The sequence below is a fragment of the Giraffa tippelskirchi genome, chromosome 3, assembly GCF_054371585.1.
Source record: "Giraffa tippelskirchi isolate mGirTip1 chromosome 3, T2T-mGirTip1v1.2.pri, whole genome shotgun sequence".
Lineage (NCBI taxonomy): Eukaryota > Metazoa > Chordata > Mammalia > Artiodactyla > Giraffidae > Giraffa > Giraffa tippelskirchi.
In genome coordinates, this window is record NC_137277.1 from 122,185,413 (window position 1) to 122,212,560 (window position 27,148).

The window sequence follows — 27,148 nt, forward strand, 5'->3', positions numbered from 1 at the left end:
TACTATCCTCATTTTCAGATGAAAAAACAAAAGCACAGAGAAGCTCACACTTTGTGTAAGGTTAACAGCTGTTAAGTGTTGTAGCTGGATTTGCACATAGTACGCTGATGCTAAACTTTACTTTTCTCAGGGACAGATGTTGACACAGACAGAGTATTACAGTAATACTGCTCCAATAAGCAGAACATGAAATGCCTGACCTTCCACTGTCTAAGCATTTTGGCTAATGAAGATTTTTACTACAGTTTCACATACCTGAGTCTCAATAACAATTTAATTACAGGAAAACAAAGAATTATTGTAAATGGTCAATATTTGTGAGTATTAAGTGTTATCCTAAACAGGAATCACAATGAAAGGCTTTTAAGCTGTTAGTCCAGATTGTAGGTAAAGGAACTTACAGCTGAAAACAAGGCCAAGTGTCACAGAGTTTATTCCATCAGTCCATAATGCCCTCTCTCTCTCCTTCACTTGTTTTGCCCACTACTCTCAAGATGCATGGGTTGTGTCCTCTAACTGCAAGGTTACACTTCTTTGCCTCACTATAATATGATTTCACATGGACATAAAGCAATCGGGAAGGGGAAGGGGAAGAAGAGGCTCAAATGGTGTCATATTTCAGCTTCCCTGTCCCCTGGTCTGTGCCTCTCAGCATTTTGTGTCAATCTCCAGTTTTCCTCTGGATTTTAGCTTTGCTATTTTGCTTCAAAGCCTGTGTTTGTGCTCAAGATGTATACTCCACTGCCACATTCCAGAGGAGTACACAGATTTCTCTAGCAGAATTTTCATAAATTTGGCTCCCCTCTCCACAATGTTGAGTCCCTGTGCCAAGAAGTGAGCCTTTACTCAGTGGGACAATGCCAACTTTAACCTGGACACCATGTATATAGGGGGCATGTCTTGTAACAGGCGTGAAGCCTTGAAGTTCCTGTGAAGGAATGGCTCTTTTCTACATACTGAATAAGTTTTATATTACTTTTATATTAGAGGAGGGGAAACCCACCAGGTGTGAACCATACTGAACAGAAAGCTACCAGGACCTTAGAAATCTTTCTAGGTTAAAAAGAAGAAAGAAAAAAAAGGCATCATTTAACATTTGGTACATTGCATGGCTGGCATCCTAGGAAGGAAATTCTACAACATTAAGAAAGGTGCCTGAACGACTTTTTCCAGAAGTCATAAGGTGCTTGACCATTCATTCCAATACTTAAACAATCCAGTTACTAGTTAAAAAGTATATAATTTTAGAATATACTCTCTAAAGAACATGATATTAAATGCTGCAAAATGATTATTGGACTTTTTCAAATGACATAAGACCATGGGATATATGTTGGTTAAAGTTACTATAATCACAAGTAAAACTAGAAATATTCAGTCAGAAAGCACTAAAAAAAGAAAGAAAGAAATGCCCATCATTCTAATAGTAGATTCTAATAGTAAAGATAAGAACCTTACTATTGTTTACACAAGACAAAGCCATAATAGTGTGTTAGCAACATGAAGAACCATGTAATAACAGACATGCCTCACTTTATTCACAGCTGCTTAATAAAATTTACATCTTAAAGAAGTGTTGCTTTAAACCTGTGTTTAAACATTCAGGTTTCATAGCATCACTGTTACAGAGTGGCATTTATTAGAGAAGTGGCACGGTGGTTCAGGTTCATTATCTAAATCAGGCCAAAGGAAGGGAGGGACACAGCTCTGATATGTTCAAAAGTGTAGTTTGAAGACTGTCAAATATGAGAAAAAAAAAAAATCCAATGATCTGGAAAAGAGGGAGAAGGGTGAAGATTAGGAAGGGTAAAGTAGACTCCTGAGAATGAAAAGTATTGCTATGTTTTAAAAATACTACAAGAAGAGTGTTTCCAGTATTCTGAGGCTCAATACATCCCCAATTTGGCTACTACCTAAATTATTCTTTTGTCAGTAAAGTGTTTCAGTACATCTAATTAAAAAAAATCCTTCCTGTGACAAATGTGGATTTAACCTGGGTGTATGAGGAAAATAGAATATCTCTTGTAGAAATTTCTGAATATTGTAGGAAAGCATCTATTTTGTAAAGCAAGCAATGCCATTATACGTGATATCAAACAACAGAATAAACACCCAGATTTCAGTGTAAGTGTTATTTAACACTGACATTCTCCTTTGTTAGAAGATTGCAGTTTTGCAATATTATCCCATTTCTTCCAGCACTTTCAGAGGAAACCACAATCAATTCTGCAAGCCGAGAGAACTAGGACAATACAAATTGATGGCTCAGGCACTTCCCCGGAGGGCTCCAAAGAATATTCTATTTTTAACTCTCTTTCACTTCAGCAGGGAAAAGAGCAAGAAGGAAACACAGTGCTCAGCAGAAAAGTATTGCACAGGCTTTAACAGGCTAGTTTTATTTTATATAGGTGACCTGAACTATCATTTGTGCTAAAGGAAAGCAATCTTAATAGTACGGATTAGACATAATCAGAAAGATAAGAAAAGAAATTGAAGAAGTGCTTAGTCAGAATAGTCATAAATATAAGGTTATTTCATTTAACGGTATTATTAAATTTTTTCAAGACTGAATTTGCACAGCAGAAGCACTGCTGTCAGGGTAGATTTTTTTCTTTCTTGGGTGAGCCATTTTGCCAACTCTAAATTTAATTGTAACCAAGTATCTACAAGACAGTTTATGAAAACCGTTTCCAAATCATCAAAATCTCAAGTTTGTAATCTGATTTGTATTATGTCTGTGGCATTATTTTAGTGAGCAGGCAAATTCAACTGACAATAAGTCTGTTAGGTGAACGTGGAAGAATACACATTAGCCTAACACTAGCACACGATCGCTGTTCTTTATCCTCTATCACCCTCTGCTCTCCTACTCCTGTGCCTTAAATTAACAAAATTACAAACATAAAATATTAATCTAATAAAAACAGGTTCATACAGGTTACAGGTCAAAGCTATTTAAATACAGTCCTATGGAAGAGGGTATACAACTCAATGAAATCTATGGGTACTTACCAGATACGTTTGGCTCCAGTGGCGGCAGGTTAATGAAGAAGGGAAAAGGGAAATATGTGGATTTGTAGGTAATATACAATGTTTGAGTCTGTGCTGGTCACGCAATACTAAGAAATGCTTACGGAATCAATGATAAAACAAGGGTAGCCAGGACTACCACCTAGTAATATAAATACAAAATTCCTATTACTCAAGTCAATAGTTGTCAGTAAATGACTTTGTAGCTAGAGTCGCTATTTGACATAACTAATCTCTTATAAGTATCACCACTCCTCTGCTTATCCAATAGGATTCTTTCTTCCTTGCTTGTCTTTCATATCCTGGTTACTTTTAAATTTGTGCCCTGCAAAGCTGCCATTATTCTTGGGCATCTTACAGACTGTTTAACTCAAAATGTTTCTCCTGTGGTTGTGGTCAACAGGACCTACTGTAGTAGTCTGCTGATTGGAAAGCTAAGATTACAGGTAATGCATTGATAATCTTTGAATTTACCAGAGGTTGCAAAACTAAAATGATATTTAGCTTTATGGAGTCATTTTGGCTTCCTACATGCATACACTATCACAGTTTGGAAAAAAATTAAACTATATCCCTTCAAATTGAACCTTCAAATGCTTTTATGTGTCTTAAGTCCATTTAATGGCATGCATAATAATATTCCTAAAAAGTTATTTAGTAATAGGGAAAAAGATGTATTTGACTTTCGCTAATGAATCTGGCATGCTTAGGACATTAAACTTTTAAGAAAAGCTCCAATCAAAAGCAATCTGCCATTCAAGTCTTCTTTGGAAAAGAAATTAAAGCAACAGCTTTCATGAATTTTTAAAAAGTAAATTATATTAAGCCAAAGTTGTCATTTAAATTCAAATCCCTATTTCTGAGTATGAAGCATGATTAGAAGGCATTACAATTAATGGAAAATATAAGCAAATGTTAATACTTTAATATAGCATTAAAAGAAAGAAGAAGGGAAAAAAGAAAAGAAAAGAAAGCAGTGGAAACCTGAGTAAAAAGAAGCCAGGAAGCAGCTGAAAAAGAGACCGGTTCACTGTGAGAAATGTAAACCTCTCAGACAGTGCTACGGCCCCGAATCCAACAGCTCAGGAACAAGGCCAATTATTGCAAAATATTAAACATATGGTGAAGCTGCAAACTTTTCAAAAGAGTCCTAAGAATGAAAGTAGCTAAACAGAGAACAGCCAGGCCTCATAAACCTAAAATCTTTGCTGTAATTACTACCTGCAGGAAGTTTCTTTATCATATACTTCATAGTATTCAAGCTGTACATTTATGTTAAAGGTAAAGGGTTTATGGTAAAGGGTTAAGATAACAAATTCTTACTATTGCAGCTGGCAAGTAACCAAATCTTTAAAAATTTTTGCTTGTATGGTTCTTGTTACAACAGTAGGCACTAAGCTATTGCAAACCCATCTTCTAACATTCTACCCTTCTGAACTAGAAATGACTTATCTAAGACAGACACACAGAATCATGGAATTGTAGGGTACAGAGAGGCTTCAACAGACATATTAGCAAAACTCTCTTACTTTCCAAGTGAGTAAATTGAAACCTAGAGTTTAAATGATATACCTAATACCAGTTAAATACAAATAAGGGCTGTTAGGATTTGACTCCTGTTTTGTTTTCTTTCATGTTACACAATACATTGTCCAAAAGGCCTTATGTAGCCAGAATTTCTTCTGCTTCTGTTGACAGGGTTGACTCAACTTTTCAACCTTGTTTTAATGACCATAGTAGTTTCACATTCATAACAGAAGATTTGTACATTCATTCCCCAGCAGTAATGTAAGTACTAATTTCAATTCAGTTCCCATAATAGGTGGGTTTATTGTCAAGGAGATCAGTAACTATAGCAGTCCTCTGGCATGTGGATGAAGACCAATCCTTGAGATATTTCCCCAATTTCCTTCCTGCCCTCAAAAGGGAAAATAACAGAAAATCCTATGTTTATATTGCTCATACCCTACTGATCTGAGAATATCTGATTCAACTGGGTTTGTTAATTTAGGGCAAAATTTTTTTCAAATTCATATACAAACATTTAAAAATTATTTATTTGTGCCTCAATGGAAATAAACTGTTCCAAGTCTATCTAAGGGATGTAACGAATTACTTCTAATTTTTATCAGATGGGGATGGTGGAATGTAGAAAAATATAAGAAAAAAAAAAAGAAAACCAGAAAGTATAATGTTTACATACAAAAATGTAAATTACTGAGAAATAAATTGCTTTAAATCTGTAAAAGGAAAAACAGAACCAAAAAGCTACTGTGTCCATTTCCCAGTGCATTTTGCTTTTCTGTTAGGAGACATACAAACATAAATGCACATTTTTTTTTTTAATGTCTTTATTCGCATACACTGGGGCTTAGTTGTGGCACATGGGCTCTTGGTTGTGGTGCACAGTCTCTAGTTACAGTGCTCAGGCTTAGCTGCTCTGCAGCATATGGGATCTTAGCTTCCCAACCAGCATTTGAACCCATGTTCCATGCACTGCAAGGTGGATTCCTAACCACTGGACCACCAGGGAAGTCCCAAATGCAAATTTTTTTTTCTGTAAGCTTAGACATGAAAAATAATCACTGGCTAATCACAAAAAAAGTCTTTAGATTATATATATTAATCATCCAACTCCTACAAATTCCATACAAAGGTTCAATATAATGACCAACAAAGTAAGTGGCACTGGCGTGACTGAAATTTTCTTTAAAGGGAAATTTTCTTTCCGACTTATTAGCATAACAACATTTTTTTCCCTTTCAAGTAAGGGTGCTTTGAGGATTTATTTCTCTTCTACTCTTCAAACTGAATGACATGAACCTTAAATTTGAGTTGAGAAGACATTATTACATGAAGTAACTGGAGGAACCAACTCTACTTATAAAGTGTTATATTAATATTATGACTGACTCTTTTAAGAGTCAAACACAATGGCAAAGTCGTTCAGACACATACACTTTTCTGTGCCTGTACTGTCCAGATGCAATCTGACTTACTGTTTCTTTCCTTCTCACCACAACCACCAGCATTAGGAAAAACCCAACAATTAAAATATCACTGATAATGAACACATGTCATCTGTTATGTAGATATTCTGGCCCTGGATTGGGAGGTGTGGCATTTACAGTTGTTTTCCAGTAAGTGGGAATATTTTTGGGAGAGAAGCATTTGCATGAACACAGTGGTCCAAACTGTGATTTAAAGTTTTAATTTTGCAGGCACTTTGACAATGGAGAGGAATAAAATTTAGCCATGAAAGAGAACAAAACTGAGAAGCTCACACAAATACAAAACAAAGTTTCTTTGCCTGCTTCATTAACTGGGTATACTAATGAACTAATAAGTTAATTAGTCACATGCAAGGTATTTGAACGGGGAAAGAAAAGGCCAGTTTCTTTTTTTTACTATAAAATTAGCTGTAATCTGTATAAAATAATAATAAAATAATTAAACATTAAAACATAATAAGTTAAATAATAAAAATAATACGATGTTTTAAAAAATAATAAAAATAAATAAAATAATATAATAAAATATCAAATATAATCTGTATTATAAATAAATAATAAATATAATAAAAACAAATAAACAAAAAATAAAAACAATAATAAAAATAATAAATACAATCTGTTTTTTAAAAAACTATTATAATTATGATATGAAAAGTCAGTAAAGGAGGTCCAGGAAACTTAGGAGCAGTGTCATGACCAACGTCTCCAGGTATAAGGGACAGCTTCTGATGCCTTTCAAAATTAGAGCATATACCAGCTGAAGTGAATTTATTACTAAACCTCAGGAAACCCTGAAATTAAAGGGAGTCAATTTTGAGACAGAGGACAAATTCTAAGTTGGCCAAAATGACCACTGTAGGTACTCAACATCCTTTGGAAGAATGTTTGTCACACATACAATTCAAGGCCAGTAACACAAAAACGGGAAAAACCTACACATTAAGTACAAGACAGCTCCTGAGAGCAACAGATTGAGGCCCCGGAAGTTCCCCTGCTGAGGTGATAAGTAAGAGTCTTATCTGGTAAAGCTGATGATGAGTGAGGACTGCACAAGTGAGGAGAGGCAAGAACACTTTTCTCATGAGACCACGCAGGGCAGATGTCTTTCTCCTGAAACTGTGGAACCCATCAAAGGCTACATGCATTATCAAGAGCAAGAAACTGTCCAGTACAGATGGAGGGTTATGTGGCCTCAGCAGTCATGCTGACATAGTCTGAGCACCTTCAAATGGTGACAAGCAGCTAAAGAAACCAATAAAAATTCTCTTTCAATACCTAGAGTTATATAAAAGGCTGAAAAGAATACCTTATTAAACATCTGGGGCAGAAGTACACATCTAGGTGGGAAGCACAGAGAGAAATGAATTCAGTAAAATTAGTAAGATAGCTTTTACACTGAGATCATAATTGTTTTCACGGAAGGCTTAGAGAAAATTTGAAAGGGGCAAAAGAAAAACAAACTTCTCAGTTTTAATACATTTGATATGTTTAGGATTAGACTGCATTTGGTTTAAATATACCTTTCACTACACAACCAGAAAACTGAAAAACAAAACACAAAAAAGATGTGTAAGAACATCATTCCTTTAAAGGCATTCCTACAGAGACGAAGACACCAAAATGTCTTCACTAGGCTAGAGCTCTCAACCAGAGTTAGGTCATTTTGGGCCTTGTTTTGGGTTACTTGTTCAGCAGACATCTTAACTTGCCTTGTCTGTAAGTTTTGCTGTCTACAGGACGCAGTGAAGGCTGCAGCTACAGTGGCAGTCAGTACTGCGAAGCTGCTCACCTGGTACAGTCTTCTCACTATGGCTCCCAAGTCTTTAGCATGGAAATCTGCCAGTGTGGTATTCTCTGGATGGCACCCACTCTTTTCATCTAAGATCTGCCTACTCTTTTCCTCTCACTGGTTTGCATATTCACATGTATTCACCTATCTGAAATCCTTGACTGACTGAGTGTGGCAGTACCTTGGCAGTACCTTAATAGCAAGATGGAAATAAACCAGGATGAAAAAACATCAATACTCAAAGCTAAGAATTCCTAACCTCATGAATTCTACTCACCTGTCTGCTGTGCAGGCTGTGGCAGTGGTTGGTTTAGATGTGAATTGTAATGGACCGAAGGGACTGGGCGATACTGAGGTTGATTAGAGTGGTAGTGGCCTGGAGCACAGTAACAGGCTGGTATCTAGAATAAGGATTGAGGGAAAAATAATTAATTTTACTTGCAGTAGAAATCTTTTCTTCCCTGTCAGGAATATCAGAGTGTAATGAGTAATAGTTCTCCCCATCACTAATCATCTGAAAACCGATTTTTCCTTGCTTTAAATGTACCTGGAAAAAAATTAAAAAATTTCAAACATATAGTATACATAACAAAAGATATATACCAATTTCCTCACTAAATTAGATTTAGTAGATTTAAATTTTTTGGTCATATTTGTTTCAGATTTTTCTCTCTGTTACAAAACCAAATACTACTGAAATACTTAAAGGCTCACTCCAACACTCCTTTGCTCTACATGGCATAGAAAAAGCATCATTATCTTATAGTTGGTGTATATCATTCCCATAAATGTTTTTAAACTTCTAGAGTCTATGTGTGTGTAACCTATTATCAATTATCTATGTAATCTACTATAGAATTGTTGAGAATTTTAAAAACGCACATTTATGGTCACTCTACATAACTTCATGGGCTTTCCTGGTGGCTCAGCTGGTAAAGAATCTGCCTGCAATGTGGGAGACCTAGGTTAGATCCCTGGGTTGGGAAGATCCCCTGGAGAAGGGAAAGGCTATCCATTGCAGTATTCTGGCCTGGAGAATTCCATGAACTGTATAGTCCATGGGATTGCAAAGAGTTGGACATGACTGAGCAACTTTCACGCACTCATTCACATAACTCCATGCAGCTTATTTTGCAATTAACATTGTTTTTGAGACTCATTTTGGTTAAAGCATGTATCGGGAGCTCATTCAATTTACCTGCTGAACAGCTATCACCACATATGTAAGTCAGTTTCTCCTTTCCTACACATGCACATTAGCACTGATTTCATTCTTATATTTTTCTCATATTTCTAATGCAAATTAAAACGCCAATACACATTTTATTTGTCAATTATACTTTAATAAAGCTGGAAAAAATGCCAATAAGACTAGCCTGATTTAGTTTTCTATCCAAAGTTATTTGTATCAGTTGTGAATTTCTCTAAACGTAACCTGATCTGGTTTGGGGTGAAGAATAAACAATTAATCCACTGATATTGAAGTATGTGGAGAGTTAACTTCATTAGGTTCATGGGCTCTCAAGTTCTGCTCTTCTGATTGGGCTCCTTCTAAAAGAACAAATATCTGTGGAGATCTTAAAGAGTGCCCATTTTTTCTGGAAATCAGACAAGCACAGAATTCCTGAATCAGTTATAAGCCAAGAATCTTCTAAATTTTCTGTAATATTCCTTTGTTTTTGAAACATTATAGACATAACATACATGTGATTCCTTAATTTTTCCTGGAGGTATCAGGAAGCAAAAGATGTATCTGCATCTAACAATGTCAACTGATGTTTAAAGATAAGGGGACTAAACACTCCAATAAGACTGAATAAATCAGCAAATATCAATTATATACTGAATTTGAATGACATACTTTAAGTATAAATATATGCATGTAAGTATAAGTATACATATAAGAGAATGGAATAAGACCTATCATTTAAGTGCTAATCAAAAGAATGCATTTACACTTTTACAATCAAATTTGGTCTTGACTGCTATATTTACTTTCACTTTTCCCTTTCATGCACTGGAGAAGGAAATGGCAACACACTCCAGTATTCTTGCCTAGAGAACCCCAGGGACGGCGGAGCCTGGTGGGCTGCCGTCTATGGGGTCGCACAGAGTCGGACACGACTGAAGCGACTTAGCAGTAGCTATATTTAAAATGGATAACCAACAAGGTCCTACTGTATAGCACAGGGAATTCTGCTCAGTATTATGTGGCAGCCCAGAAGGGAGGGGAGTTTGGGGGAGAATGGATACATGCATATGTATGGCTGAGTCCCTTTGCTCTCTACCTGAACTATCACACCATTGCTAATCAGCTATACTACAATATAAAAGTTTTTTGTTTTTTTTTTAAAAAGGATGCTTAAGTCACTATATTAAAGTCAGATTAAAGTAAGTTTCAAGACAAGCAACAGTACTAGAGACAGAGGAAAACATTTCATAATAGTATGAGTCAGTACACTGGGAAAATTATACGTTCAAATACTATTATACAATATGACAGAATTTAGAGAGAAACAGACAAAAACACTATCATCTATTGATAGAATTAGACAAAAATTAAATTAGGATGTAGAAGATCCAAAAGTATCAAACACATATACTCAGTTGATACTGAGAGTATACTAAATGCAAAAACAATATGAGAGAAATTAAAGATGACCTAAGGACATGGAAAGACATCTCATGATCATTAAGACTGGAACATGTAACAGTTAAAATGACAATACAACCCAGAACCATCTACAGATTCAATGCAATCCCTATCAAAATTTCAAGGCCTCTTTTTCAGAAATGGAGAAGCCAGCCTCAAGTTCATATAGAACCACAAGTAACCTAAATAGCCAAAACAATATTGAAAAAGAAGAACAAACTTGGAGGACTCACACTTCCTGATTTTAAAACTTACTAGAAAGGTACAGTAACAAAACAGTGTAGTACTGACATAAAGATAGATATAGTATAAAACAGTATAAAAGTGAGAGTTCAGAAATAAACTTTTACATTTATGATCCAACTGATATTCAACAAGGGTACCAAGATTATTTAGTGGGCAAAGAATAATATCTTTGGACTTCCTGAGATACAGTGGGTGAGAGTCCCCCTGCCAGTGCAGGGGACATAGATTTGATCCCAGGTTCGGAAGATGCCATAGGTGGCAGAGCAACTAACCCCGTGCGCCCCAACTACTGAGCCTCTGTGACGCAACTACTGAAGGCTGTGAGCGTACAGCATGTGCTCCACAACACGAGAGGCCACTGCAATGAGAAGCCCATGCACTGCAACTAGAGAGGGACCCTCCTTGCTGCAATTAGAGAAAGCCTGCATGCAGCAACAAAGACCCAGTGCAATGAAAAAAAAAAAAAAAAGAATAGTATCTTCAACAAGTAATGCTGGAATAAAGAGATATACACATGCAAAAGAATGAAGCTAGAACCTTATCTCATACCATATACAAAAACGAACTCAAAATAAATGACCTAAATATAGGAGCTAAACCCATAAACTCCTTTAGGAAATAAAGGAGGCAACTCATTTTGAGATCAGTACCACCCTGGGCATTACAATCTGAAAAAGAGCTTATAAGGAAACTATAGACCAGTATCCTTCATGAAAATACATGCAAAACTCTGTAAGAAAATACTGACAAATCAAATCCAGTGATATACAAAAAAGATAACTATATCATGATATAGATATATCATAAGGTATGTTCCAGAAATGAAAGGTTAGTTTAACATTCAAAAGTCAGAGTAATTCACTGTATTAATAAAGGGGAATAAAACCCCACATGATCACCTCAATAGAGGCAGAAAAAAAATTTTTTTTTACAAGATTAATATCCATTCATGGTCAAGACTCTCAACAAACTAGGAATATAAGAGAAATGTACAAAAAAATCCACAGGTAATTCACAATTAATGATGGAAGACTCAATGCTTACCCCTAAGACTGGGAACAATGTAAGCATAGGTACTTCAAAACATATTTAAGTTAATACATGGATTCTAGAGATTTTACTTCCCTTTCCTGTGAGTATATTCAACAGTGGCGCACTTAGCTAACGCAATAAGGCAAAAAAGAAACAAAAGGCAAAGAGATTGGAAAGAATAATATATGTAGAACAATCAAATTTAGAAAGTCCGCAGGATAAAAAGATCAATATACAAAAAACAATTTTATTTCTACATATTAGCAGTTAACAGAAAATAAAATTTAAAAATAATCTCCTTTAGAATATCACTTTCAACATTCAATATTTAGGATATATTTTAAAAACTATATGTAATACTTGTGTAATGAAAACCACAAAATACTATTGACAAAAAAATTACGGAAGATCTAAATAAATGGAGAGAGGTAACATATTTTTGCATAGGCCAATCAACATTGTTAAGATGCTAATTCTCCCCAAACTGATCTATTTCTTCTTAAAATGTACTGTTTTATCTTCATAGTGCATTTACTTGACTGTGTTTCTCCTAAGCTAGTTAAAACAAAACCAGCCTCTCCAAGTCAGAAGGGAACTCAAAGATCATATAGTTTAATCCTCCAACTGAAGTATCTACCAGTCATGTAGTTGTCTAGAATGCATTTTAGAGTCTCTAAAAGATAAGATGGCTGACAAATTTTGTTCACATGTTCTCACAAAGTCTCTCTGTGCAAAATTAAAATTAAGTTCTCTAAAGTTAGAAGATGAAAAAGCAATGTACCTGTGGAGAGGGCTGCTGAATATATCCCTGCTGCTGGAGCACTGGCTGGCTGACAGGATGACCAGAGGCAGAATAGCCAGGAGTAGGGACTGGCTGCCCAGGTGGTAGGGGAGGAGGAGGTGGTGGTGGCGGTGGAGGTGGCGGTGGTGGAGGGGCTGCTGTCACGATATAACCAGGCTGCTGTGGGGACTGAAGAACAACAGTGGACTGGAACATGGTGGCATGAGGGTCAGAACCATCTGCTGATGGCTGGCGGGCAAGACTCATGTGGCTAAACTGAGATCCAAGGTTGTCCTGCTAAAAAAGGGAGAGGTCAGAAATCAGTAAGCTTTCCATACACAGACCAATCTTATCAAAGAAAAATACTTCATGTATTTAAGAAGAGTTGCAGTAGTATATATTAATATCATAGAAATTATATATCTACAACAAGCATGATTTAATAGAAGAACAGCTTCAAGAAAATTGTAACTCTGAGGCAGGAAGGTAGCAATATTACAATGCTGTTAATGCTGTCATCACAAATTACTTATAAAATATATCTCTTGGAAATGTATAGCATGCAGAAAAGAGTAGAGTATAACAACATTTCACAATAAAAAAATGAAGACACTTATTTAAAATGAAGATTAAAGGCACACTTTTATATTAGGCAACTAACATTTTCTGAAGACTTCAAAGACCAGGAGTCTAGCCAGGCATGGTATTAATTAATTACTCTTTAATGTCCTTCTTCCCAGAAGGTAAGAAGATTCAGGTTCTATGCATTTCTGTATTTCCTCCCATACCTATCAACCAAATATAGTAGCAGAAATGAAATAAAAAATACAAAGTCTACCCTCTCTGATCTTCTCTCTAATCTCAAAAATAATTTGGTTATCAATTCTATTCTTCCCTGGTATTTTTTGGTCTACTCCTTAAATCAGATGCTAGGCAAATGTAAACCAGGTGACAGCTTCCTACTGCTTTTGCTACTTGGAGAGAGCAGGCAGTGGTGTCAAGAAAAGGCTACAATCTATATGTTATCTGACAAATATTTATCTGACTCAACAAAGTAAGGACCAATTCTGACTTGTCTACATAGTATCAACTGAAATGACTACAATGGGGTTAAAATAGCATTCCCTTGTTTCCAAGGAGCCAGACTGACAACAATGTGTATCACATTTTGCCCAGAGGAAAAATCTGAAAAAAGGAAAATTACTTAAAAAATTGTGGCAAGTGAGTCATCAGATCAAAGTTGACATGTCTGCAATTTCTATAATCTACTTGTTTTTGCAAGGTAAATTAAGGCTATGGAGATGATAAAGGATTAAAAAAAAGGGAATCTGACTTAGTGACTGAAAATATATGGCATAGCTTTACCCTTCTCAAATGGTTGTTCTCACTTAGTCTAGCACTACTCACCTAATTCAATGAATAACTTCAGAAGAGGAAAATATACCTAAAAATGCTTACCAGCTGTAACGAAAATGTAATATGTCCAAATATTTTAAAAAGAGATACAATAATGATTGATATATACCACTATTACAGTCATCTTGGTGAAAAAGTCATTTTCTTACTCCAATGATCTGCCATTTTTCAAAACATTTTTGAGGCTTTTATGTTATTTTTAAAATGTTCTCAACCTTCTCAATACTGGCAAAATTTCATTTTTCAGTCTGAAAGTGATCTTTGAAAATCATTCAGAGCCAAGGCTGGTAAATAAGGTTGCCCTACAGCTCAAAACAAAAACACCCTCAGCAAAACAAAACATTAAAAAAAAGTGTTGCATGATTTTAAGAGACATCTTATAATTTAACTTGGATGCAATTTCAAAATGTGATGACTGAATAGTCTGAAAAGTAAGAGCATCACTGGGAAAAAGTATACAGGTGGTTAGGTAGATTCAAATTAATGGAAACAAATTAACATTTACTGAATATCTATTTCATTTTAGGCACTACGCAGGAGGTACTTTATATTGTGCTCCCATATGTTCACTAACTAGAGATGGTCATTACTGAGCTCTTACTGAGAGGTATAACTTGGGGCATGCTTTGGATTAAAGGAAGTATCATTACTTTATAGTCACAGATTAAATATCTAGAGATCTTGATGTCTTATGAAACTGGAAGTTCCAATTCATCCCAACGACTGATACTAAGTTTATTGGACCTGGTGGGGAAAGAAAGTCTAAACCCAGATGAAAGCTGCCACCCCAGGACTGCACAGATCTGCAGCAGCCTCAATGAGAAAAGTAGTTAAAACATCTTAGGACCTGAAGATTATTTCAGTATGAAAAACAAGGAAAATATTAGGCTTTACATAATTGCCAAAATAAGCCAATATAACAAATATTTTATGGAACAGAATAAATTATTTCTAATACAGTTTAAAAAAATGCTTTTTCAAAATATATGTATCTCTGACTTTAGAAAATCACAAAAGAACATATCACATTAATCACATTCACAAGGATTCATCACACATAAACCCATAGAAACAACGCAGGAGGTGAATAGAGATATAGTACCACGGAGTATTGCTGAGTGGGTGAGACTGGCAGGAGCGGGGATGGGTAAGGGGCTGTAGAGTACTGAACAGGCTGTGAAGAGGGCTGCAGAGGACGAATAGGCTAAGGAATAACAGGTTGGCAAACAATGTTAATGTCAGAATAAAATGTTAGAAGAATTACATAAAATGGAAAGTTACAGTTTTTTGGCAATAGCTTAAAACTACAAAGTCATCTTAAAAACAATATAGGAAACAACAAAAACAATAGTAAGCAAAGAAACTCTACATAGAAAATTTCTGAGAACATACATTTAAATTTAAAACATAATTAGAAAATAATTTTTCATAAAAATATTTATTTGATTCACTACAACAGGTAATTTAGAGATTTCAAATGTTATTATCCTACAAGACCCTTGGGTTAGGTCAGTAAAAGCAAACCGCTTTATTCTTTCTTCCTGGTTTGATAAAGGGGCTGCTCTACTTAGCTATATAAACACTAAGCAATAGAATTTTTCTTCTATTCTTATTATCAAACAGTATAACAAACATAATATCTATGTCAAGTATTCTATTTGACAAAGCATGATTACTCTTTTGGGACCAAAGTGCCTAAATTTTAGCAATTTTTTTTTTTTTGCAATTTTTCAAGGAAAATATACTGTAGGTACCATTACAAATAGCCTAAAGAAAACACACACACAAATAGATCTCTTTTATATAAGGAAGATACATACAGTTTTCTTCTAACTAAAAATTTTTATTGAGAGAATATTAGAAGTTGAGAAACTACACTGGGCCTTTGAACAACTCAGGGCTTAGGGACGCTGACTCTCTGCAGCGTCAAAAATCTGGGTGTAACATGGCTGGCCCTACATCTGCAGATTCCAGTCCACGGATCCAAATAATCACAGATCATGTATACCGCAGTATGTACGTGCTGGGAAAAACAAAAAAATCTGTGTATAAGCAGATCCTTGCAGTTCAAACTTGTACAAGGATCCACTGAAGTTCTTTGAAATGTTACTAACAGAATACTCCTGCATATCAGAAAAGAAAAAAAAAAATCAAGTTTTATGTTTCCCAAGGGCACTCACAGGTATTTTAAAGAATGAAAGAAATTTCAATCATATTTAAATTTTAGGGAATACACCTGGCTATTGATAGGCAATTAGTTTCCCAATCTTACCTTTACGTAGTTTGTTACAAAGGACTAATATACATATTGGTTTGATAACTATCATAATCCAGCATACAGGTGGCAATCTGTTTAAGTCACCTGCATACAGTCATTTAACTTTTGAATCTCTCTCTGGACAATACTTCTGAAGAGTATACTTTAGAAATGCAAAATTAACCAAATAAGGTTACTCAAGGAATAACCTAGACAAGGAGAAATTCCTATGATTAAGACATATAATGCTGAGCTGCCCTTACACCACAAAATCAAGTTTCTACAAAATGAATGGCTTAGAGTAGTTTAGAATTCCACACACACTCACATACAAAACACAAAAAAACTACAGTTAAAGTACTAAAAAAAGCAAAAGTTGAAAGATAAAGAGTAGCCATTGATTTTTCACTAACCTTTTGAAGGTTAGTGAGAAGAAATTAGCAAGCTTCCTAATGGATGACAGCATGTATCACACCAAATGAGGTGCAGTACCTTTAAAACTACAAAGTACAAGCTCTTCAATGTGTTATTAAGTCAGACAACCATAAAGACACAACTTTCTTCCAGACAACTTAACCTACTATGTAAGTGTCAGATGAAACAAAAGCTTTAGTCTGCTGGGGAATAAGAGAAAGAGGAGTAATATGAGCACCAAGGGTATGATTTTATGTCTGCCAGAGTGTCAAGTGGTAATGAGAAAAATGTGGGCTGGGAGACTGGCTGATCAAAGTGAAACTCTGACAACTCTTAGAAAAGAAAAAGCCTTAGCATGTCCTTTTTTCTACTTCAGTTGCAACTGGCTGCAAAACAGCATTCACTTAAAGTGACTGGTTTCAAGAATGTGGCCCATCTGAAGGCTTTGGAAATCACAGCATTATTTTGTTTGGTTAGCTGAAATTTCATGGATGGATTATCTCTGTGCAAAAGATCATTAGTGAGTATCACTTGTTCATCAATTCTCTATTCTTGTATTCAATGAAAAATTACAAGAAGCACTTGAAGCAATGCCAGGAAAAACAGCCATGGAGTTTGATACATACCCCAAGACTTCAAATTATAGTCTATTAAGACATCATTTCTAAAGTAAGCTGCCTGTATCTTTTAGGACTGTCTCTTGAAACTAATCAGACAAAGCTATTTCTAAGAGATAATAATCTGAAATATGTGACTGTAGATAAAACCTTAGGATTTTTTTCTGAAGCTGCCAGACTATTTCCACTGAATTAAATCAAATGAAAATCTGCCCTGTAAAACTCCTGATGAAATATATAGTACTGCAAAGATGACCACGTGATAGCAAATTAAAGAGAAACACTTCAAGACCAAGTTGAATGAAACCAAGACAGAGAAAGACAGTGAGGCAGTTTTAGTCTAATATCTACCTGAGCGCATGTAATCAAATGAGGTTGGGAAGTTAAAAAACCTACAAGTCCAACTTTAGAGAAACTGCCTTGCCTAATAAGGGGTCTTAATTGCCAGAGCAGTAATTATTTTAATTAGTTTAAAAGTATGATAACTTCATCAAACTGCTCATACATTTTTCACTCCTGTAATACAAACAATTAACCTGGGAACAAAACTAATAAAACTTCTCCAGTTCAACTTTACCACATACTTCTGTCACAAAATATTCTCCATGTTCTCACCAGTGGAATACTTAAGATTATCTTCCAGGGAAAAAGAAGTGCAAATAACTGTACAAACTGTCTTTGACAGGCTCTACAACCTTTTAAAATACAGAATGAAAGTGTGAGTTTACACTGGAATAATCAAGTCCAGTAAAAATGAGTAACACATCTCTAGAAGAAAAGCCTGAATGTGAAAATATATGTGGAAACTCTAAACATTTATACAAATTCAAAATATTATTAAAAATGCTTTTGATAATTTTAACTCAAGTATTTTTGTCTTTATTGTTTATAGGGTAGGTGGGATGGAGAGTACCTTGAAGCAACAACTCAGTTTCTTATAAGTGACTGATTTGTTGAATTTTAAAAGAACTCACTTTGTTCACTGGAATAATGTATAATCTTAGTTTTGATTTCTCTTGTCCATTCCCTGCTACTGTGAAACAGGGATAAAATATTCACCACACAGGATCATGAGATAAAAATTTCCCTTCACAGAAAAGCCCTTGAAGTTAACCTCTCTTCCTAGGAGCAGTGAGTGGGACATCATTGGTGGAGAACATTAAAGTTCTAAGAGATACTTACTTGGGCTATGTCAATTATAATTAGTGAATTTAGCCCCAAATATGCAAAGGTAGATGAACTTAGCATTATGTAATTGAGGATATGTGCACCTGTGAGAAAATGTGATTAGCTGCTTGTTGTTGAGGTGGTGGGGGTGGCAGAGGTGGCTGCGGAGGTCCAGGCACTTGGGTTCTAACTGGTTGTTGCGTCATTGGAGGATTATACACAACTGGACTCCCATCTGGGTTTATGAAGGGCTGACCTGAAAATTTTAAGAATGAAGGAAAAAAGTCACTTACAATGGAGACTGAATATAGGTCATTCTACAAACAACTTATAACATGTCTTCAATCCTTATTTATAATTCCAAAGGCCTCAAGTTTCTGAAAACCAAAAGCTTTTTTTCTTAGCCTGGAAAGCAAAGTCTGATTTTACACAAGGCTATTTCTAGTCTTTGTATTTCCCACTTAAGAGTAAATATTCAAAAATTTTCCTGCAGTGTTTCATTGTGGTGCTGTCACTCCAGAATCCACTCACATTATAATACACAGTATTATCCAAAAAACTTAACTTTGAAACACACTTTGCTCAAGGAATTGAGTTACAGGATTGTGTAACAGCTCAGTTTTGAAGGAAAAAAAAACAAAACAAAACTTGACTTTGGGATACTGGAAATTCATTAATTAGCCTGTTAGAAGGGAAATATTTAACATATAGGTCACACTGCATATATTTAACTAGTAAGATTAAAACCTGATGAAAATTAAATGGCTGATAACTTCAAATTTCAAATTGTGGCTTTGATGGCAGTGTCCTAATTTCATAGATTCTAACTTGTTAAAAGTAGAAAATAATTTAAAAATTCTAAATAATTATCTAAAATAACTTCCTTTTAATTTCAGTGAGCTTTATTCCTAGGCAAAAAATAAAATGAGAGGATACTTCTGTATTGATTTTGAGGCTTATTCTTATTGGTTATCAATTACTGGAGGAATATTTTAAGTAACTCTCTAAACAGAGATTCTGAACAACTTTTTATTACACAAAGTAATATTTTTATTGTGGGAAAATAACCAACAAATACAGATCAAAAGGAAAATAAATTCCCTGTAACCTTACAGTTAATTTGGATACCTTCTTCCAGACTTTTTTTCTCAATGCACATACAGATTCAAAGATTAGTATTTTTCCTTACTATACACTGAATGACTAAAAAAAAAACTATGAAATAAAAAGATCATTGATTATGATGCCCTTTTAGGATGGGAAAAATATAAAATAAGAGAAATTTGACTGAATAATAGTGTCTTAAATAGCCCCTAAAACATTCTCTCTTTTTTTAAAAAATAAGTATGTGACACATAATAAGATAATATTTGGGAGAGAAGAATACACTGTTCCATTGTGATCAAGTGGGAAAAGTTCTCCAAAGTCAAATTATTTTCATCAGTTAATTTCCTGATATTTATGTGAGGGAAATAGAGAACTAAAACGAAATCATGCTGGATATTTGTGGATTGTTAATTTATTTTTAAAACAATGGTAGATTAGATTTGAGTGAAAGTATGTTTCAGCGTAGTTTAAGGACTGCTTGAAAAAAGCTGGATGTGTTGTAATGCTTTTCTCAAAAGAAGGTCACTTTTGGACTAACTTAAAATTAAGTATACAATTCAATTTCAGGTTGATTAGTTTCTCACTTTATAATTTCCTACTCAATCGACACTTCCATGTTTCCAAAAACATATTAACTAATGTTTGGAATGAAAAACAATAGAAAATAGTAAAATATTAAATCATCTTATATCCTGCTCCAGGAAAACAGGCAGTTTAGTTATATAACAGACCTAAAATATCAAAAGATAACCATTATAAACCAAAACCGAATTTCTTAAGAGTCAGTTTCCTATGCTAATTTAATTCTTAGAAACAAAAGATACACATGAGATCTGAAGGTAACAAGTTCCAAGCCACCGTTGTTTCTACAACAAACAAAAGGAAAGTTTCAGGAACACTCAGAGACCCTGACCCTCTACCTGGATCTACCTTGCCCAACTACCATGCTAGTCTGACCATATCAGCTAAATCTGTGAATATTTAAGGAAGATTAACGAATGATTTAAGGTTGTTTTCATTATCTAACTATATGATTGGGCTATGTTGTTTTGATCAGAAACCAAGACTTCTTTTGACTTAAGAAAAAAATTAACATATATAATGACTGCAGTTTCTTAATCTCTCTGAGGTTCAGTTTCTTTATCTGTAAAAGTACATTTAACCTAACAGGGTTATTATACAGAATGTATTTAAAGCACAACACAGTATATGCCACATAGTAAACATTCAATAAACACAAAGTACTACCTTCTAACTGCAAACCATGTGTTGTCAATATTAATTAACAATGACTATTTTTTCATTAATAATAAGATGTAGCTTATAATAGCCTTTCCTCAGTAGAAAGCAATTACCATATTCATAATGACAATTACTTATAGGTTCTTTTCACTACATTATAAAAGAAGTAAGAGCTGTTAATGTTCTCCTTTTTCAGGAAATGCATACTATTTTCCCCAAGATAAAATTCTTCTTTTGAATAAAGCTCTTTCAAAGGTGGTGGTTGCACTTCTAGGAAATGAATTGTTTCATTATTTGACCTAAAAGACGACGTCACCAATGTCACAAGGAGAAAAATATATTCTCATATAAATATGCCTTTTAACATTCTCTAGCATTGTTTTTAATAAAGTTCTAGGGAAAACGCTAATCACTCATGAAAAATAAAAAGCTGACGACACATATACAGCTGACGACATTAATACATTTAATATACGTTCTTTAATTTAAGGATAACTCCTGACATCTCAACTGAAATAAACCTTTTTCTGGATACCAACCTGTTTGAGGGTTGATCAGAATACTGCCAGGTGGTATGCCTGCTGCTTCCAAGGGAAGCAAAAAGAAGCTTGTGCTAGGAGATGCAACTTGCCCATTTAGGCCACCATCAAAGGAAAGAGAACTCTGAGTGCTGACAGCTGGATAGATGACAGGTGCACCATGAGAAGACTGGCTAAGAGCTGTGCCTGGGAGAGGCTGCTGGATGTGTGAGAGAGAGCCTGTAGATGACCCTACACTACCAGAAGACTCAGAACCTAGGGGAGGAGTAATAAAAAAGGGAGTTTTTAAAACCTCATATAAAGATGCAGGCTTTAAATACATAACAATAAAATTCACATTGCATAACATGCAGTTAACACATAAAAGCATGGATTATTTTTGATTTACTGTACAATTTTGCCTCCCCTCCCCGCCGAAAACAAGTTTAATACACCAAGATTGATAACATTAAGTTGTCAGGTAAGTCAAAGCCAAAGCATGCAACTTAAGCAAGTCTGTAATAACATCAGCCACAGATAGCCACAAAAAACACATTACCCACATTCCCAAAAGGACAAACTTATGTACATTTTTACCTTTAGATTAACACCTAGGAATATATAGATTATAATTTTCCCCCAGGACAAACAACTTAGCACAGCCAAATGCCCAAACCTCTTATATCAGAAACCCCTTATCTATAAGAACACAGAAAGATTTAAGAGTAGTGTAGGAAATAACAAAAACAATAAATTCTCTACCAAGAGAAACAACTGTCAAGTTTCATTGAATACTTTCATTTTCAGCTCATAATCATAGCATCTTCCTACAATGTACAGTCAACTTTTAATTTTTATCATAGCAAGGGACAAAGATGAATAAAAATATTCCAAGCAATTATATTAGCACTGGCTTAAACTTTTTTACTAGACTTAATAAACTAATTTGATGTATAATGGCTAAAGGGAGACAATGAAACAATGAAGAAAGGGAAAGATTTTGATGAATTAGGTTAATTAGGTTTAAAAAAATAGAACTGACTCTATGAGGAGAATTAATTTTTCATGCAAGAAGTAAACAAATATGATATACTATATAGATTTCCCTGAAGGATAACTTCCATTTTACATTGTGCCAAAATAACTGTTTCCAATAACTATATGAAAAATAAATATACTTATTTTCACCTCTGAAGATAATATAGATTATAAATAGTACATGTTCTTAAAATGTTTTGATTTGGCTGTATGTCTAAATGACTTTCTAAGGACACATGAGTAATTTTGTTACGACAACTTGATGACGAAGTGACCATTTATCAAATAAATGCTTATTTGGTACATATGCATATTTCTTACATTAATAAAACTTACCTTTCTTTGGTGATATATCATATACACTAAGGCGTTTTAAATACCCACATTATATGTTAAAAAGATGACAACTGCAATTCAAAAACCTTAAGAATTTAAAGCACTGAATAGAGATTAAAAAATACTGTCATCTTAAAATTTACACCTCTCCCTTCAATTGTTATCTGTAAAACTGTATGTCTAGGTTTTACCCAAAAGGATAAGGAGAGTGCCATTTCTGAGTTTCCTGATTATTTTGGGATAAAAATAAAGATCCAAAAAAAATAATAATAAAAAAAAAATTAAAAAAAAAAAAATAAAGATCCACAAGGATCCTAAAAGAGACATAAACGTCTTTAGTATTGAAGCCAGTTAGTGAAAAGAGTAAATGCTATGAGCCTAAAAGTTATGTAATCTAAAGTAAAGAAGCTTTAGAATGAAAATGTTACTGAAATTTCTACTCATCTATAATAATTATATTGTATTACATTTCTTTAACTTGAAAATTCCTCAAAAGCCTCAGCAATTTTATACATTTTTTGAACAGCGAGTGAACTTTACCATGAAATGCAAACAATAATATGATAGTAGTAGTTGAATTTCAGCTCATAATGGTATTAGCTAAAAATGCAACCAGTGTTAGCTAATCCTACATGAGAAACCATGGCTTCTAACTATAACTTAGCACTGAAGGACTTCCAATCACCTAAGGCACTTAAACAAGAGATGACATTTCATTAACCAACCTGATTTAAGTTTACATCACAGTGGAGGATTCTTATTTTAACTCATGTCTGTGAATCTGTCTCACAGAGAATAAATCCTAATGTCAACACACATATTACCTCATAAGCACTTTGGAGGTGCTCAATGTACTGCTGATAAGAATCTTTTATTTAAGGATAACTACAGAAGCCATATGATAAATGCCAAGGCAATATTATGGAAACTAATGTTTGACTGCACAGTTCTAGACAGATATTTGTACCTGTTTTTGAAAGCCTGCCTATGCTTTTGCTGCTTCCAGAACTATCACCTCTTGTTAGAACTGAAATTCCACTGAAGCTGCTGGCTTTGGTTACAGCAGGCTTGAAGTTTCGGAGAGAGCTGTCTGAATCTGTGCTACTCCAGGGCCGTGGTTCAGAGTACTTCAAATCATTCTCAGTGCTGCTTTGATGGCTATTTGTTGATCTTCCTGAAGCATCTTTATTAACTCTGTAATTTAGAAATAAAACTTTGAAAAGCCAAGAGACAAAAAGGAAAATTATGAAGTAAAAAAAAGCTCTAAATTTTCAATACTGTACTGCATGAAAACATGCTTCCAATACCTAAATATCTGGCGCCTCTGCTGAGTGCTATTAGCATCCTCGTCTTGGATTCTGTTGGCATTTTAATAAAACATTTTTACTTTTATTAGCGTCAGTCAGACACTTACCAAAACAAATGTTAAGTTCCTCACCTTTTGTCAATAATATAATTCTCTTGGGAACACAGGGACTAGAAAGAAAGAACAGATATAAAAAGTTGAACATTTGTCAAATAATGCCATCTGTAAGCCAACGACAACAAAAATCATGTGTAATAATTAAAAAAAAAAAAAAAGTTACTGCCGGTCCTCAAATCAAACATGGTGATAAGGTACACAAATAAATGATAACGAAAAATCTTTTGGCTTGGAAATACTATGCTTACTTTTAACAGACACATATTTTTGAAGCAATTCATTTCTGTTGTACAAAGTAACTTGAAATTCAAATATTGTTTCGAACAACTAAACCCATTTTCACTGTTAAATATTCAAGATATACACAAGTCTGTAGATTCCACTTTATTCACTCAACAAATATCTTGATCAGCTCTGCTTTGGCAGCAGCTGTAGCAGTGAACAAGCAGCTATGCCTCAATGTAGCTTATAGCCAAAGGCCTCCCAGTGCTAACAACCTGACTCAGATAGCCATCATTTTTGCATCTTGTATTTACAAATCTTCTAGTTTACCAGCTATCAGTTTTGCTCTTTTCATCCAATTTAAACAGCAGAAGCCATAGAAACCTCTCTGATCATGACTTTCCACTCCTTAATAGCTCCTTGATCTTCTAGTACTTAGTATTAGTCGCTCAGTCATGTACGACTCTCTGCAACCTCATGACTGTAGCCTGCCAGGCTTCTCTGTCCATGGAATTCTCCAGGCAAGAATTCCGGAGTGGGTTGTCATTTCCTTCTCCATGGAATCTTCCCAACCCAGGGACTGAACCCAGGTCTCTTGGATTGCAGGCAGCTTCTTTACCTTCTGAGCCACCAGGGAAGCCCGATCTTCTAGCACAGGGGTCAGCAAACTACAGTCAGCTACCTGTTTTTGTAAATAAAGATTCACTGGAGCCTAGCCATGTCCATTCATTCACATATTGTCTATGGCTGCTTTTGTATTAATAATGGCAGTTTTGAGTTGTTGCAATGGAGGCTGTATAGTTGAAAAGCCTAAAATACTCATTATTTGCTCCATTATAGAAAAAGTCTGCTGAACTCTGCTCTAGCTAAAAACTCAACTCCCTTCACTAGATTTCAGGATCAAGCTGAAATAAGATTCCTGCTTAATTTTCCAATTTTAATGTCCCTCACTTCCTGCCCCCTAGGCCATTATCCCAGTGGATTATGACTTCTTCAGTTCCTCATGAGTCTAGTTCTCTTTTATGTCTGGCCCCTGCAGACGCTGACCCTGGACATGAACACCTCAGGTCTCCTCTTGGAAGCTAACTCTTTCTCTCACTCCAGAGTTCTGGTTTTTGGTGCATCTTTACTGTGTTCCCTATTTTTCCTTCATGTTTCTATACCAATCACACACCGTATTGTCATTATCACAATACTCATCATGGGTAGAGATCTCATCCATCTTACAATTATAGAGGAAAATAGATCTAGGTTAGGCCCTGAGTTCAGAAGACCTAGACTGAAATCCTGTCATTTTCTAGCTAGATGATCTTTGTCTATTTTACTTAGTCTCCTGGAGCCTCAGTTTCCTCATCTGTGAAATATAAACAGTGATACCACATATAGGGCTGTTTGGGAGATAATTTATTGTAAATGTGCATGGATACGTTTATCTAGTGCCCAGCACAGTACCTACTATAGGTGATCAATAAGATTTGCTGAATATTATAAACTTTTAACTGACAGTCTAGATTTTAGTGTCATTTCCTTTTTTCTAAATACAGAAAAAATTTCTATCTCTGAAAGTATTAACACAAATTATATATATTCTTATATCCTTGACTAGTCCCTAGTACTGCACAGAGCAGATACTGGTAAAACCAAACTGATTCTCTTCCTGAATATATGTGTAAAATAAGCAGCCACTTAAAAGATCTGTTCCATATAATCACATATAAAGTGGAAAATAAATATTAATTAAAAAAATCAGTTAGCTTTATTTTAAAAGAGACAAGTTATTTATCAAGAAAAGTCCACTAGCAAGTAGGATTTAGGGCACATGATTTTGTAGATAGTGATCAATATTCCAAAAATCTCCATCCTGTGAGAAGTCTGAGAGGAAAAAATACTACATAAACTATATACTCAGTCCAATGTACTACTTCTTAGTTGATCTGCTTCCAACTTTTGAAAAGTACACATAACTGGGGCAATGTAGTATTTAACAAACTATTAAATCATTAACATGAATAGGACAGACTACAGTATTTCTAAAAAGGTGACTTTATATGTAACAAATGTAGCTGAAAGTAAATATGATCAATAGATTAAGGGAGGAGTGAATATGCAATTAGCATATATATTTAAACACGAAGACCTAAATATAAGTCAGTACGTACATCTTGGGAAAATATTCGGTCTCTAGCTCTCTGGTACTCTTCTTCTCTTTCTTCTATTGATTTGCTTCGTCTGTCATCTTTCAAACGTATTCTCATCTAAAGAAAAGAGAACAATTAATCTTGGGGAAATGATCTGCCAGGATAAGTCCAGCATCTATAAAAACGCTCCAAATGTGCTAGGTTACCTGGTTATCATCCTTGTCAAAGCTAGAGTTATCTCTCTTGAGGATATATCGTTTCTGAAAGTCTTCACCTTTATCATCCTTAATATGTTCAGTAAATTTCTGATCAGGTCTAAAAAATAAACCAAAAACCAAGGGAACAAAACAGATAAAAAAGTTAAATATTACATTTTCTGAAAAGTGGTAAAAATGGTATCTTCCTACTCACTGGTGCTATTTACTGATACTTATGTTATCTCAGTTATTCCTCAAAATAATCTTATGAGAAAACATTAACTATCCCACATCATGACTGAAAGGATATATGAAGTACACTGTGGGCTCTGGCATCCGACTGCTCAGGTTCAAATACTCAGCTTTAACATTTAGTTACTTATTAACCTTTCTTTTCTCTACTTTGCTCATTACAGTATACCTACTTCATAAGGTTGTTCTGAAGATGAATTAACAGATGACCAGCACTTAAAACAGTAAACAGTAGAAGTCTGTTATTATTATAAACACT

At 34.7% G+C, this 27,148-nt stretch overlaps 1 protein-coding gene across 50 annotated transcripts in view; it reads right to left on the reverse strand.

Moving 5' to 3' along the window:
• R3HDM1 (R3H domain containing 1) overlaps positions 1 to 27,148 on the reverse strand; it is a 150,727-nt gene that overhangs the window by 30,884 nt on the left and 92,695 nt on the right. For 14 of the 50 annotated variants that reach the window (XM_081579151.1, XM_081579176.1, XM_081579148.1 and 11 more), the window contains 8 exons: positions 26,647 to 26,755; positions 26,462 to 26,557; positions 24,096 to 24,133; positions 23,625 to 23,851; positions 21,305 to 21,559; positions 18,521 to 18,672; positions 12,546 to 12,842; positions 8,111 to 8,234 (listed from right to left, as the gene is read on the reverse strand). In XM_081579151.1, the coding sequence (XP_081435277.1) occupies positions 8,111 to 8,234; positions 12,546 to 12,842; positions 18,521 to 18,672; positions 21,305 to 21,559; positions 23,625 to 23,851; positions 24,096 to 24,133; positions 26,462 to 26,557; positions 26,647 to 26,755 (1,298 nt within the window). Of the gene's footprint in view, positions 1 to 8,110; positions 8,235 to 12,545; positions 12,843 to 15,063; positions 15,166 to 18,520; positions 18,673 to 21,304; positions 21,560 to 23,624; positions 23,852 to 23,964; positions 24,016 to 24,095; positions 24,134 to 26,461; positions 26,558 to 26,646; positions 26,756 to 27,148 lie in introns of all 50 variants that reach the window. The other 36 variants (XM_081579168.1, XM_081579178.1, XM_081579170.1 and 33 more) reach the window with 5 other exon arrangements.